General features: G+C 40.3%; 1 protein-coding gene across 1 annotated transcript in view; it reads right to left on the reverse strand.

Annotated features, from left to right (window-relative positions):
• Positions 1-929: 929 nt before the first annotated feature.
• The window catches only part of LOC139464261 (transmembrane channel-like protein 7), a 34,140-nt gene continuing 18,275 nt past the window's right edge, over positions 930-16,794 (reverse strand). The window contains exons 10-18 of the mRNA XM_071245783.1: positions 13,703-13,805; positions 11,930-12,010; positions 9,540-9,680; positions 8,466-8,552; positions 7,596-7,709; positions 6,064-6,269; positions 4,404-4,586; positions 3,835-3,913; positions 930-989 (exon numbers count right to left, since the gene is read on the reverse strand). Of these exons, the coding sequence (XP_071101884.1) occupies positions 930-989; positions 3,835-3,913; positions 4,404-4,586; positions 6,064-6,269; positions 7,596-7,709; positions 8,466-8,552; positions 9,540-9,680; positions 11,930-12,010; positions 13,703-13,805 (1,054 nt within the window). The remainder of the gene's footprint in view (positions 990-3,834; positions 3,914-4,403; positions 4,587-6,063; positions 6,270-7,595; positions 7,710-8,465; positions 8,553-9,539; positions 9,681-11,929; positions 12,011-13,702; positions 13,806-16,794) is intronic.

Raw genomic sequence — 16,794 nt, forward strand, 5'->3', positions numbered from 1 at the left:
ATCAACCAGGTCAGTGAGTCTTACCACCAGGTCCATTCACTCACCTCTTACCACAAGCATAAGTAGCTGGGGAATTATATTCTTACTAAAGGGTGCGAATTTAATCAAATAGAAAAAAAAAATCTAAAAAATTATGCTGGGAACGTAAAAAACCTACAGCAAATTACAAATCATAAAATCTCTATTGATACAGTAATTACATGTGGGTTGTGCAGTAAAGAAGCTAGTTGTTATGACTGGGTGATAAGGTCTACGATTATGATTTTTATTCAAACGTTACTTCTGTGTGAAGTCTATGGAAACCCTTTGACTGCTGTCCACAACAGTCCATCAAGAGTTACAAGCCTTTGATAGATGATCAGTAGAAGCAGTCATAAAATCCCCTGAACATGACTTAACCCTACTTACTTGTCAAATCACTGAAAATTAAGTTTCAACTTTAAAGTGTAGCTTACGAATACATTGTTAAAGGTGGATTGTAAGGAATATGTTACAGAACACCTGGGTCTACTGAAAGTATCATTTAACTGTTGAAACATCCCAAACATTAATTTCACTAGTGTTTCAGTACATGCAGATGCTGTGGTTCTACAAAGAAATGCAATGTAAAATAAATATATATATATATATGATAAAGGCAACAATTAATGTGACACAATTAATATGCCATGATTAATTTGTGAGATCTTGACAGAAACAAGTTGTCTTTGAAACCTTTTTCTAAAAATCTCTTTCTCTTGAAGTTGACAATGTCCTCCGGAGATGAGCTGATTTGCACTTCGAAGACATCACAGATGATTCACATATCCTTATTAATTTATTACCACCTGATAGACATGTTTGAGATAATGAGTCAATACTTTCATGCATGTTGAACCTATTTCAGACAACATTAACATTTACTTCAAAAGTCTTTTTTTTCAACTTATTCACAAATATACTTTCATATTTCTTATTTTCTTCATCAAGTTCTTGTTATCTTCTCTTTCCTGAAAAAGAAAGAAAGAGTAAATACCAAATGATTTATCATAGGCATACATGGAAAACAGGATTTAAATAAATGTTAACTTGAACAACACTTGACCTCACTCAAAATACAAAATAAGCATGGAGTACAGTGACCTAGTCTGTCCTGGAGTCCCCAAGGGATATACAACAAGCATGGGGTACAGTGACCTAGTCTGTCCTGGAGTCCCTAAGGGATATACAACAAGCATGGGGTACAGTGACCTAGTCTGTCCTGGAGTTCCCAAGGGATAAACAACAAGCATGGGGTACTGTGACCTAGTCTGTCCTGGAGTCCCCAAGGGATATACAAAAAGCACAGAGTACAGTGACCTAGTCTATCCTGGAGTTCCCAAGGGATAAACAACAAGCATGGGGTACTGTGACCTAGTCTGTCCTGGAGTTCCCAAGGGATATACAACAAGCATGGGGTACAGTGACCTAGTCTATCCTGGAGTCCCCAAGGGATATACAGCAAGCATGGGGTACAGTGACCTAGTCTGTCCTGGAGTCCCCAAGGGATATACAACAAGCACAGAGTACAGTGACCTAGTCTGTCCTGGAGTCCCCAAGGGATATACAGCAAGCATGGGGTACAGTGACCTAGTCTGTCCTGGTGTCCCCAAGGGATATACAACAAGCACAGAGTACAGTGACCTAGTCTATCCTGGAGATCCCAAGGGATAAACAACAAGCACAGAGTACAGTGACCTAGTCTGTCCTGGAGTTCCCAAGGGATAAACAACAAGCATGGGGTACTGTGACCTAGTCTGTCCTGGAGTCTCCAAGGGATATACAACAAGCATGGGGTACTGTGACCTAGTCTGTCCTGGAGTTCCCAAGGGATAAACAACAAGAATGGGGTACTGTGACCTAGTCTGTCCTGGAGTTCCCAAGGGATAAACAACAAGCATGGGGTACTGTGACCTAGTCTGTCCTGGAGTCTCCAAGGGATAAACAACAAGCATGGGGTACAGTGACCTAGTCTATCCTGGAGTTCCCAAGGGATAAACAACAAGCATGGGGTACAGTGACCTAGTCTATCCTGGAGTTCCCAAGGGATAAACAACAAGCATGGGGTACAGTGACCTAGTCTGTCCTGGAGTTCCCAAAGGGACATACAACAAGCATGGGGTACAGTGACCTAGTCTATCCTGGAGTTCCCAAGGGATAAACAACAAGCATGGGGTACTGTGACCTAGTCTGTCCTGGAGTCCCCAAGGGATATACAAAAAGCACAGAGTACAGTGACCTAGTCTATCCTGGAGTTCCCAAAGGATATACAACAAGCACAGAGTACAGTGACCTAGTCTATCCTGGAGTTCCCAAGGGATATACAAAAAGCACAGAGTAGAGTGACCTAGTCTATCCTGGAGTTCCCAAGGGATATACAAAAAGCACAGAGTAGAGTGACCTAGTCTATCCTGGAGTTCCCAAAGGATATACAACAAGCATGGGGTACAGTGACCTAGTCTGTCCTGGAGTTCCCAAGGGACATACAACAAGCACAAGGACTACTGCAAGTTTGTCTTAATATGCAGAGTTGTAATGGTATCAGCCTCAAGGTAACTTTGTGTAAATGGGCCTGGGGGCCTATTCTGACATTAAATTCCCACAGAGCATTACCCCAAATAGAAAGCATGAAGTAACCACCACTTGGACCTGTTCTGTTTATTTATGCACCACAACAGACAGACAGATATCTATTATACTGGGTCCCTATTCTGCACTGGAATTCCCTCAAGACAGGCAAGTACAAGGGACAGGGGACCTATTCTACCCTGGAATTCCCTCAAGACAGACAAGTACAAGGGACAGGGGACCTATTCTACCCTGGAATTCCCTCAAGACAGACAAGTACAAGGGACAGGGGACCTATTCTACCCTGGAATTCCCTCAAGACAGGCAAGTATAAGGGACAGGGGACCTATTCTACCCTGGAATTCCCTCAAGACAGACAAGTACAAGGGACAGGGGACCTATTCTACCCTGGAATTCCCTCAAGACAGACAAGTACAAGGGACAGGGGACCTATTCTACCCTGGAATTCCCTCAAGACAGGCAAGTATAAGGGACAGGGGACCTATTCTACCCTGGAATTCCCTCAAGACAGACAAGTACAAGGACAGGGGACCTATTCTACCCTGGAATTCCCTCAGGACAGACAAGTACAAGGGACAGGGGACCTATTCTACCCTGGAATTCCCTCAAGACAGTCAAGTATAAGGGACAGGGGACCTATTCTACCCTGGAATTCCCTCAGGACAGACAAGTATAAGGGACAGGGGACCTATTCTACCCTGGAATTCCCTCAAGACAGACAAGTACAAGAGACAGGGGACCTATTCTACCCTGGAATTCCCTCAAGACAGTCAAGTATAAGGGACAGGGGACCTATTCTACCCTGGAATTCCCTCAGGACAGACAAGTATAAGGGACAGGGGACCTATTCTACCCTGGAATTCCCTCAAGACAGACAAGTACAAGAGACAGGGGACCTATTCTACCCTGGAATTCCCTCAAGACAGACAAGTGCAAGGACAGGGGACCTATTCTACCCTGGAATTCCCTCAAGACAGACAAGTACAAGGGACAGGGGACCTATTCTACCCTGGAATTCCCTCAAGACGGACAAGTACAAGGACAGGGGACCTATTCTACCCTGGAATTCCCTCAAGACGGACAAGTAAAAGGACAGGGGACCTATTCTACCCTGGAATTCCCTCAGGACAGATAAGTACAAGAGGCAGGGGACCTGTTCTACCCTGGAATTCCCTCAGGACAGACAAGCATGAGGTCCAGGTAATGTATTTTGCCCTAGATCCCTACCTGTTGCAGCTCCGCCTGTAGGATGACTCCATGCTTTGCCTCCCCACTGATGCGATTGCGCTGATACACCAGCAGCGCTCTGGAACACAAACACTTCAGGTTACAGGGAAACTAACAACGGCTGCCTACAAACTATCTAGTAGGGAAGTGAGTGAGTGAGTGAGTGAGTGAGTGAGTGAGTGAGTGAGTGAGTGAGTGAGTGAATGAGTGAGTTTAACAGTTTACAGCTATATCCCGGCGTGTCAGCTTAATGTGGGAGGAAAGCCCAAAGTGATGCAGGTCGCAAATGTTTACCACTTCGGTGAGACCCACGAGCACAGTTATGGTGCTGACAAACCTAGAAACAAAATCGGGGTGAACCAGGATTCGAACCCACAATCATAGGTTTATGGCGTGCCCAACGGACGCAACTCTGCACAGAGAATCGCGGCACCTTGGACGACTGGGCCACCCATGCCCCCAGTTGGGAAGTGAATATTGGTTCATAGATCTAGGTGGTAGACTTGTAGTGGTGTTGATCTACTGCAGGAAACCCTGAATGAGGCTATGGTTTACATGTTAATACTTACAGAAGTATGAAAAATAGGGGTAGCACCACTGCGTCCGAGATGCCCCACATGAACACTTTTTCCAGCCACTCCACATCTAAACTGTTAACAAAGTCTTGGTATGCTGACGATGGCATGATGCCAGTACTAAATGGCCCATAGCGTACTGTGGCATTGTGTGTTGTGCCCAGGTCTAGAATCGGACTGAAATATCAAAATAACCATGTTTAAAATGACAAGGTTAGCAACTGGTAATGTGTACATCACTTTAATCACTGTAAAACTCTGAACATTCTTCTGAACCTATGAGAATGCTTACATGTTATTATGGTGGGGGTGTAAAGGTAATCGTCCCACGATCAGAGTTACTGATAATGTTTTTTCCCATCATACAATTACTTTGTTGTTTTTCACCAATCACCTACAATTACTTTGTTGTTTTTCACCAATCACCTACAATTACTTTGTTGTTTTTCACCAGTCACATACAGTTACTTTGTTTTTCACCAATCACTTACAATAACTTTGTTGTTTTTCACCAATCACCTACAATTACTTTGATGTTTTTCACCAATCACCTACAATTACTTTGTTGTTTTTCACCAATCACATACAGTTACTTTGTTTTTCACCAATCACTTACAATAACTTTGTTGTTTTTCACCAATCACCTACAATTACTTAGATGTTTTTCACCAATCACCTACAATTACTTTGTTGTTTTTCACCAATCACATACAGTTACTTTGCTGTTTTTCATCAATCACTTACAATTACTTTGTTGTTTTTCACCAATCACCTACAAGACAACAGGCACATCAGTTACCCTACCTTCCAATGACAACAGGCACATCAGTTACCCTACCTTCCAATGACAACAGGCACAGGAGTTACCCTACCTTCCAATGACAACAGGCACAGCAGTTACCCTACCTTCCAATGACAACAGGCACATCAGTTACCCTACCTTCCAATGACAACAGGCACATCAGTTACCCTACCTTCCAATGACAACAGGCTCAACAGTTACCCTACCTTCCAATGACAACAGGCACATCAGTTACCCTACCTTCCAATGACAACAGGCACATCAGTTACCCTACCTTCCAATGACAACAGGCACATCAGTTACCCTACCTTCCAATGACAACAGGCACATCAGTTACCCTACCTTCCAATGACAACAGGCACAGCAGTTACCCTACCTTCCAATGACAACAGGCACATCAGTTACCCTACCTTCCAAAGACAACAGACACAACAGTTACCCTACCTTCCAATGACAACAGGCACAGCAGTTACCCTACCTTCCAATGACAACAGGCACATCAGTTACCCTACCTTCCAATGACAACAGGCACATCAGTTACCCTACCTTCCAATGACAACAGGCACAACAGTTACCCTACCTTCCAATGACAACAGGCACATCAGTTACCCTACCTTCCAATGACAACAGGCACATCAGTTACCCTACCTTCCAATGACAACAGGCACATCAGTTACCCTACCTTCCAATGACAACAGGCACATCAGTTACCCTACCTTCCAAAGACAACAGGCACATCAGTTACCCTACCTTCCAATTACAACAGGCACAGCAGTTACCCTACCTTCCAATTACAACAGGCACATCAGTTACCCTACCTTCCAAAGACAACAGACACAACAGTTACCCTACCTTCCAATGACAATGGCAACAGGGACAAGGATGCAGATGAGAGAGAGGAGGAGAAAGGTCATGAAGAAGACTGTGTTGCGAGACTGAGCCCAGCGCTTGTTTGGAGGCATGCCGGTGTGCTTGATGATGCCGTACATGAGGAAGAAGAACACCAGGTCTGATAGCGTCCCTATCAGAGGCAGGATGGGACAAGCCAGAGTGCCAATCTGGAGCGAGCAGAAAGCAATCATCACACATAGCATCCCAGCAGAAACATTTCAGTTATTTGGTTCAAATTCATTATTAAGCAAATTTGAACCCCTCATTTTAAAATCACTTTTATCATCCAAAGCTGACTTTTATACCAGATATTGCTTGGGCAAGATCACTGTACAGTACTGCAGATCATTGTGATGTCACAATCAAATGACATTACTAATCTCTCTGCCCCTGAAGCTGGTCATACCGTTTACAAACTGAAAAAGTTGGAAGTAGTTATGGATAATAAATAGAATCTCACTTGTGTCTTTTGACATCAAATATATCAACTCTCATCGATAAAAGTATAAAACTCCTTGGCAAAACTTGGAGTATTAAACTTTTACGACTCATGCTGATATATTTGATATCAAAAGAGATGCGGTTGAGATTTTCTATATATATCTCAGTGAAAATACCACTATAAATGATATTATATATTGGAGCCAATAGTTCAAAATGATTGGCTCAATTCTTCAACATGTTTGCATAGATTTGCCGAGACTCTGCTTAGATTTACAGACAAAACATAGACAAAAAAATAGCAAAATCCATTGAAACACTCTATTCTGTCTTATAAGTTCAACACAAGTGTATAGTCGACAAAGTCATCTATATCTCCTGCCCATTTCAACACGTTATGGTCCTAAACCAGGTAACTGACCCAACATTTCTCTCAGCCCATGTCTAAATAGCTGCAATGGAAATTCTAAAATAAACATTTCTAAAACTCCTTAATATCAAATGGCACCAGTTCAGTATGTGCTTTATATATAGACATGCAATTTTTGACAAGGAAATGTTTAACAGTTTATTTGTTATACTCCATAAGTGAACCCACACTATATTAAAACTTAAATCCAACTTAAACTATTCAAATTTCTAAAAGTGCTAAATTTCAAAAGGCACCAGTTCAGTATGTGCCTGGTAGACATGCAAAGTTTTATAAGAGAGTATTTAACGTTTTTTCAGTTACGCTCCATAACGAACACCACCCTTATAGAACCTAAGTCCAACTTGATGCCATGGAAACATAAAAAATATAAATTTCTAAAATTCCTAAATAGCAAATGGCACCAGTTCAGCATGAGTCTGATAGACATGCACAGTTTCATAGAGAAATATTAAACGGTTTCTGAGTTATGCTCTGGAAACAATTTCGGGACACACGCACACACGGATGGACGGAACCCATTTCAGTATCCCCCGCCTACTTTGTTGGGGCGCGTGATAATAAAAATAAAGTTTGTCACTTGCACCCATTGATCAGGATATATTTCTAACTGAAGACTTACCCAGATAAGAGCCTGTCTGTAGATGAGCACAAGAACGGACGAGGAGATGTTAAACTCTATTTTATTCATGGTCCAGTAGTATCTCATGAATTTCAGCAGCACATTAGCAACTGTCTGTGAACAAAATTTACAAGCAATGATCAAGTAATCACATGAATTTAAAAAATAGTTGGTTCGAAACCCAAAATATTGATTTTCACATATTTTTTCCTCTTTCAACAAAATCCACTACAAATCAATTAAAATAGTACCACGCCACTCACTGTAACGAGGTGCATGGGTAGTCTTGTGGTTAAAGCATTTGCCCTTTGCACCGAAGGCATGGGTTCAATCCCTACACACATTGTAACCTAAACAGCTACTCAGAGGAAGGATGGGTGGGCATGGTTGGTGACTTTGTGTGAATTCGTGATTTGATGCCTCACTCTGTGAATGTGGGTTTGAATCCCAGATGGGACTGAAAGTGTAATCCCAAATATAACATATGTTACAGTTCTGTGAGGATATTTTCATTCCCAATATCATCAACAATCAACAAATTCATAATCATTATCCTGTAGACAAAATGTTTAGTGTATTTTCAATTCAAAAGAAAGTATACACCCATGTTTGACAGTGGCGAAACTTGAAACAAACAAGAAACGGTTATTCGATGGTGAGGTATTGGATACGGGTATCATGGTAATGTTTTGGAAATTAAGTTTGCAGTGTTTCGGTGACTATTTTCATCCTAGTAACATTTTGAAAATGTTTATAATATTTTTGGTCAAATATAATTTTCAAGTGTAGACTTTCTCTTGGCCGACAGTTTATGTTTATTTTCAGTGTGAGTCTTTTGGCGCCCATAAACAAAATTGCATCAAAACTTACATGAATGATGGTGTCCATAATGACGAGTTTGTACAACTCCTGACCAATCACAGTCCCCATACAGTTGCTTCTGCTGGCCTTACCGGGCTGGAAGGTACAAGTGTATCCACCTTAAACCAGCTTTCTTTTTACATATATTGGTCAATATGTTGTGTGTTTGTTGTTTCAACGACATGACGGTGGACCAGACAATCAAGTGACTGACATGCACATCAATCTACGCAATGGGAACACAATGACACAAAAGCAACCAAATGAATAATGTAAATGAATAAATTCTAACTACAATGTTGTTTGATTTATTTGAATGGTCAATATTAAGACATTAACTGTAGTGTGTCTTGACTGCAATGACCTGCATCAATCAAGTCAGCGAGCCTGATCATTCGATCCTGTTCGGCGCCTCTTGCCACAAGCATGTGCTGTAATGACCAATTTTAACCCAGATCTTCACAGGGGCAGTGATAGATACTACCGGTACTACTTTCAGTTAACTAGTCCATATACTGTTAACAAAAATTTTTAAAAAATGGCAATGTTTTACTAGTCCTTATGATACCTTAACTATTGGGCATTTTGGCAAGGACAGGACTAGTGCCAGTTTCTATTGCTGCAGGGGGTCAGATTGTAGGAGGCTAATTGTTTCTTTTCAAACATCACCCATGACTGCTGCTCTGCATGGACATTGCAAGTGTTGAAAGTAATGTGTAGTTACCTTTCATCCTATGTTGTAACATGATCTGTTTGAAGTGGAGAACAGCACGTATTGCATTAATGTAATTTTCAAAGTGATTTGAAGAATTATGTCCATCGCCACATTTGGACCAGCAGTTTTGGAGATGCAAGATGATTTTCTCGCACACTGTCCACAATGGCCAAAGTAGGTGTAGATGATGTTGCCGAAACAGAGCTAAAGACCTGTTATGATCACTACCTTCTATACACTGATGTAGTTCATGCTGTCAGCATTCAGTTTTCAAAATATTTGACTTTCTTATCTAAAAACACCCATGTAAATTCTTATTTTAGATGTGATGAATACTGTATTTGCCATAACTCAAATGTTTTACTCACGTCCTTCTTGCTGTGTGCATTGACGATGTTATACAAGGAGACAATGAGAGCAAAGAGATTGGCCATTCTCAAGGTGAAGATTCTGATGAGAGTAACATTCAGTTCCATCTTTCCAGTTGCATAATGCTCCATCTTTGGCAGCTGAAAACAAAATATGAATCAAAACACACAATCCAGGCATAATGACGCATGAGTAAACTGGTTTCAACACCGTTTTGAACAGTATTCCCATTATATGAGTACGACAGTGAGAAGTGAAGCAGGTCTCAGACGTTCACCACTTTCATGAAACCCATGAGCACATGGTGGTGACAAACCTTGAAACAAAATCGGGCCAAACTGGCATTCGGACCCATGCCATAGGTTTTGCGGATGCCCAAGGGATGCAAATCTGCACAGCAAATTGCGGTGCCACCAGTGCCCTTTGAACTGTCATTTTTTCATGACCCCTTCCTTAACCTCACCAGCCCACCCCACTATAACAAAGGATACTTCTCTGTATTGCTCACCTGGATATTTACGCAATCATGACAAAATATACATACTGGCAGTAGGACATTATATCATACTGCAAATATTTTGTAATTTTGACTCTGTCAGCATTTAAAAGGTGTGGATGGCAAATCTGACAGCATGAACGTGTACTTCTCTAGACACAAATTAAATTGTATTTCCTGTTTTGATTGGTATTGTTTTATATGCAGAGGCTAAAATTACCATGCGTCTTGTCTCGTAAACTTACCCGGAAGTAGCAATCAGCTGTACACACGTTTCTCGGAATCTACCGGTGCATCGATCAAAAATTACCCAATAATATATCTTTAAAGAATTTTGATACAATGAGCGGATGACTTGTATCTGAAACTATTATTTTATCAGAAATAATTTATTCCAATATCATGTTAGTTGCAGCTTTACCATATATATGTGAAATAAATTAATAACCATAAGAGTAGCACTTTGGTTCAGCTGATCACCATTGCCGGAAATGTTTTCAAATGAAGAATTTGACCAATCAACGTCCATGCTCCAGCGCCAGCGATTGCAAAAACTTTATGTTGATATACAATAGTCAAACTACAACAAATACGACTTTCAGCAATTCAATGTATGGCATTTATGATATATATATCCATTCTCTATACACTAAAGTTCGTTTCAAGGTGTCAATAGTGGTAATATCACCGTGGTTGCTGTAAATAACGGTCAGTTGTGCGATCTTCCGATCACTTCACATACGATTTTGCCGAAATGAATTGAAACAATATTGAATGAAATGTTGAATAAAATTAATAAAATAGATAACCAACATAAGTCCAGACATATTATGAACTCTTTCTACAACCAGACAGTGTAATTACATGATTAATATGAGTATTTCTGTATATTTGTTGACATGGTATTTCTGGTGTTACGTGTCCACAGTAATGTCTTTGTGTTGCGGAAAAAAAAATAAAATACTCAACCCTATATATAAGACGACCCCACTCACCTTATACACAGCGATATACGGATTTGGATTCTTACTAGTGTGTACACAAGCTATTGCCTGAGAATCATTTTTTTTTTTCAGCCTTATACTCAGCAATTGTACATATGGTGGGGATCTTAACTGTGTCCAAGTTATAAACTCTTTTTGGCCCCACCCCTCAGACCCTGGGGCAGTTAGCCCCTCCATTTGTACAATTGTGAATTCCCACCACCTGAGAATACTTCCAACAAAATTGGTTGCGGGTTCAGCCCTTTCATTTCTCCAATTTGAATACCCACCATTGGAGAATACTTACAACCAAATATGGATATGGTATAGATCTCTTAGTTCCAGAGAAGAATTTGTTTACATCAATAATGCCAAATTACCCCTATTTGGCCCCTCCATTTGTTAAATTTTGAATCCTCACCACCGGATAATGCTTACAACCAAATATGGTTGACATCTATCTCTTAGTTCCAGAGAAGAAGTCGTCTAAAGCAATCCGCCAAATTACCCCAATTTGGCCCCGCCCCTTAGCCCCTTATGGGGTCAGTCCCACCATTTGTACAATTTTGAGTCCTCACCACCGGAGAGAGCTTCCAACCAAATATGGTTGATATCTATCACTTAGTTCCAGAGAAGAAGTCATTTAAAGCAATATAGCCAAATTACCCCTATTTGGGCCCCCTGTCAGCCTCTTAGGGGGTCAGTCCCACCATTTGTACAATTTGGAATCCCCATCACCTAGGGATGCCTCCAGTCAAATTTCGTTAATTTCCAATAAGTGGTTCAGAAGAAGAAGTCGTTTGGAAAAATTGTGCGTACGGATGATGGACAGACGGCGGACGCCTCGGTAGGGCATAAGCTCACCTTGGTCCTTCAGACCCGGTGAGCTAACAAATGGCCAGTGCCTTACCTGATAGATACAGAGTGGTACAATCATGCTGATGAGGCTGAAGGATATGGGTGTGATGTAGGTCTTGAAGCCGGGCATGTACTGGAAAATACAGAGTTATTAGCGGTGTAAGAATATTCAGACGCCCTTGTTAACTGCCATACTTTCGTTCAATTGGATATGCATCAATATGCATCTTACATGTTTTAAACATTTCCTTTGCAGTGTTGCAATAAATAGCATTAAAACAAGGTTAAAAAAGGAGTACAATGATGTCACAAGGAATCAATCAATCTATCAAAACAAAAATGGAATATTCAGTATAAAAAACATAGTGACACCCCACCCCCTTTTTCTGACACCTGACACGTCAACGTGTGTTTTTGTTAACTTTGTGACTTTGGTATTGTGTGCATCCCTCAATCTTGAAATTCCTTGATCTGCCTCTGCAGCCGAACATGTTTATATCGTTGAGTACCCTATTTTCGAACAGCCATATATGATATTGATTTGTTGCATTATAACGAGAGGTGTGACGCCATCAAAGCTGCTGACCTGAGACTGCACATGTTCGGATTGTCAATATTGGGTTGATGTGAAGTATTGTATACCTGTTAGGTGAAGTATTGTATACCTGTTAGAACAGTCCGACGTCATTCAGAATCTTGGTACCCGTGTCATGATGAAGAGGAAGAGTACAATAGTGTGAACACTCTAATTTGACAGATATTCATATTTTGAGAATAGCTTTCAAACTTTCAATTACCTTTTGAGTTTTAAAGCTGACCTGTAAAAATTATGTTGAGAACTGAGAGCAGTATGAAACCAATCAGGTGGTCCCAAACAGGTGACATAACTCGAGTGCAGCAGAAGTTTACAGACAACGCAATTGAGTTACCGGTAACCCCTTTTAACGAGGACTGTTTTTTCTTTGGGAAAGAAGCTGAATTCTATTGTTGAAGACATCAACGGCTGGTATGAAGCAGAATTTGAGTTTTGATTCACTCATCCCTTAAAATATCAACAATACTATCTCAACTGTTTAAAAAGGGGTAACGTCAAGAGATATTAAGTCATATATTTACAGTAACTACATCCTTTCAGGCATTGCTCCTCCCTAGGTTTTACGTTAACATCCAACTTGTTCTCCTTAAGATATATTTCGAGATTTATATATAATCAAAACACGTCTTTTGACCGCCTCCGTGGTCTAGTGGTAGAGCGGAAGGTCCGGGGTTCGATCCCCGGCTGCGTCATACCAAAAGACGTTAAAAGATGGTACTTGTTGTTACCCTGTCTGGTGCTCGGCATTAAGGGGCTAAAACAAGGACTGGTCGGCTCGGAGTCAGTATACTGTGTCTGAGTGGGGTATTCATGTTAAACTGCGGCATGGTATTTCAGTGAGCTAGCACTATAAATCGGCATCAGTCCGGACTGGTACAAGCAGCCACACACACACACACACACGTGCATGCGCGTCGCTATATAAGTGCAATAATCTTGGACGCGAGGTTAAACCCAATTTGACCTCACCTTACCTCAAAACACATCTTTAAACAATACTAGATTCAGGTCAAAATATTTCAAATTAAGCCCCCAAATCAGGGCGTTACTTTATAACTCCCATGTTTGAACCTATAAAATAACATAAGGTGTCCCCTAATTAAAATACTATAGTGTCAACCAAAAGGGCCCTCTGATTCCCATTAGATTTTGTCATTAACTGTCTGCTTCATCTAATCACAATATGCATATAAGAATACTGTTACTATGTTATAGGATAGTGTATCTTACCTGCTCCATGCTGACATCATAGATGGTTAAGGAAACATCTGTGGTGAAGTTGACGAAAATAACCAGATAGACGATCCCTGTACAACCAGCTCCCACTAGCACCCTGTAATATAGTCAATATAACAAGCAGATAGACGATCCCTGTACAACCAGCTCCCACTAGCACCCTGTAATATAGTCAAAATAACAAGCAGATAGACAATCCCTGTACAACCAGCTCCCACTAGCACCCTGTAATATAGTCAATATAACAAGCAGATAGACGATCCCTGTACAACCAGCTCCCACTAGCACCCTGTAATATAGTCAATATAACAAGCAGACAGACGATCCCTGTACAACCAGCTCCCACTAGCACCCTGTAATATAGTCAATATAACAAGCAGATAGACGATCCCTGTACAACCAGCTCCCACTAGCACCCTGTGATATAGTCAATATAACAAGCAGATAGACAATCCCTGTACAACCAGCTCCCACTAGCACCCTGTAATATAGTCAATATAACAAGCAGATAGACGATCCCTGTACAACCAGCTCCCACTAGCACCCTGTAATATAGTCAATATAACAAGCAGACAGACGATCCCTGTACAACCAGCTCCCACTAGCACCCTGTAATATAGTCAATATAACAAGCAGATAGACGATCCCTGTACAACCAGCTCCCACTAGCACCCTGTGATATAGTCAATATAACAAGCAGATAGACGATCCCTGTACAACCAGATCCCACTAGCACCCTGTAATATAGTCAATATAACAAGCAGATAGACGATCCCTGTACAACCAGATCCCACTAGCACCCTGTAATATAGTCAAAATAACAAGCAGATAGACGATCCCTGTACAACCAGCTCCCACTAGCACCCTGTAATATAGTCAATATAACAAGCAGATAGACGATCCCTGTACAACCAGCTCCCACTAGCACCCTGTAATATAGTCAATATAACAAGCAGATAGACGATCCCTGTACAACCAGCTCCCACTAGCACCCTGTAATATAGTCAATATAACAAGCAGATAGACGATCCCTGTACAACCAGCTCCCACTAGCACCCTGTAATATAGTCAATATAACAAGCAGATAGACGATCCCTGTACAACCAGCTCCCACTAGCACCCTGTAATATAGTCAATATAACAAGCAGATAGACGATCCCTGTACAACCAGCTCCCACTAGCACCCTGTAATATAGTCAATATAACAAGCAGATAGACAATCCCTGTACAACCAGCTCCCACTAGCACCCTGTAATATAGTCAATATAACAAGCAGATAGACAATCCCTGTACAACCAGCTCCCACTAGCACCCTGTAATATAGTCAATATAACAAGCAGATAGACAATGCCTGTACAACCAGCTCCCACTAGCACCCTGTAATAAAGTCTATATAACAGCCAGGCATACAATCCTGTGCAAACTTGACTTTTTGTGTGTTACAAAAAGAAATAAATTTACCAGTAGTCACTATGATTTTTCTTGTGGTTGTTTGTTTGTTGTTTAACGCTGCACTCAGCAATATTCCAGCTACAGTGTTTCCTCGTTATTGAGCCCTTCAATATAGCGCTAACTCGGTTATAGCGTGCGGTAAAGTTTTCCAATGACACAATGATTTCCCCCATCTCAGAAAACATTATCAGCTGATCACAGCGATCACGTAACAGCGTAAATACCAGTCAACAAATCGAAAAACTGAAGTACACAATTTAATCCTATTATAATAATATCTGGTAATATAAAAAAATGTTCATTGTTTATCTGGACTAATGTTTGCAATATATTTTTTAAAATTAAATTCAAAATTTCATCCAATAATTTTTACAATAATTTTGGCGAAATCGTATGCGAAGTGATCGGTAGATTGCACAACTCACCGTTATTTACAGCAACCAAGGTCAGATTACCGCTATTGATGCCTTGAAAGGAACTTTAGTTGCAAGAGAATATATCAGCAGAGTGTTTATTAATATAAATGTAATTCAATCATTGCAAATCAGCAGTATTTCTGCTGTAAGTGTTTCGAGCATAACATAACAAACCCATCCTCATTTATCCAGTGTATTATATCTGCATTCTATTGTGATAAATATTATGATTCATCGCCACAGCTCGTTACAGTTGTGTCATCACCATCTTCATCTCATTTATCTCTAATGGAGCACAGAGTTTTGATCTCTCATTTGATTGGATCCTTAATTTTAGTGGAGCAGATTAGTGTCAATGTATGGGTGAATTGTGCATTTTATGATTAAAGTATGAAACTTTGCACACAGCAAGACTAAGCACTAAAATAGATTTTAAGCTAAAGGGACATCACAAATTGTGCAAACTGCGACTTTTGTGGCCATATTGAAAAATGGCCACCACTGTTTACAAGTGTTCCTATGGCATGTCAATTGATGTATTACGAAGTCATGTGAAAGTATCCCACAATTAGTTTGGACATGAATGAAACATTCAAGTTTGTTGTGTCCACTGATACACTTTTAAAATACAGTCCTAATTTGTCAAAATACACTTATTACTTGCATTATTACTTATACAATTCATATTAGATTCCATTTTTATAATATTGAAGATGTGCAGCATCCAGCGTTCCATTAGAATCAGGTTGAAATAGAAACTCTGGTAATGAATGGGTGCAGGGTGTTTATTAGGGGTGTCAGTGATTGGAAAGTTTATTGATATATCGACTAATAATGAAATACTGTATTCTGTCTGTGTACTGATAAATATTTCCTAGCTTGACCTGCAATTAATCAACTTAATGTTAATATGAACTTAAATGTTTATTAGGGCTGGCAAAATATATTAATAATCAGAATTTATTGGTGATGGAAAACATATTAACGATTATCGATATAAAAATTGTGTCACTGATAATATCTTACATAAACTATTGTGATGAAATAAACTTATATTTACCAAAACAGACTTGTTATTGTCAATAATGGCAATGGCTAAAGATAGAAAGTAACTGTTCTTGTTATATCTTGAATGTCCACAATGTAATCCATGCAAAAATGTGCTTCCACTCACCAGTGGAGCGGAATAGGTTGATTTCTTTAGGACCTTATTTGCAT

The sequence above is a fragment of the Haliotis cracherodii genome, unplaced genomic scaffold, assembly GCF_022045235.1.
Source record: "Haliotis cracherodii isolate W230 unplaced genomic scaffold, xgHalCrac1.p SCAF_17, whole genome shotgun sequence".
In the NCBI taxonomy this organism is placed as follows: domain Eukaryota; kingdom Metazoa; phylum Mollusca; class Gastropoda; order Lepetellida; family Haliotidae; genus Haliotis; species Haliotis cracherodii.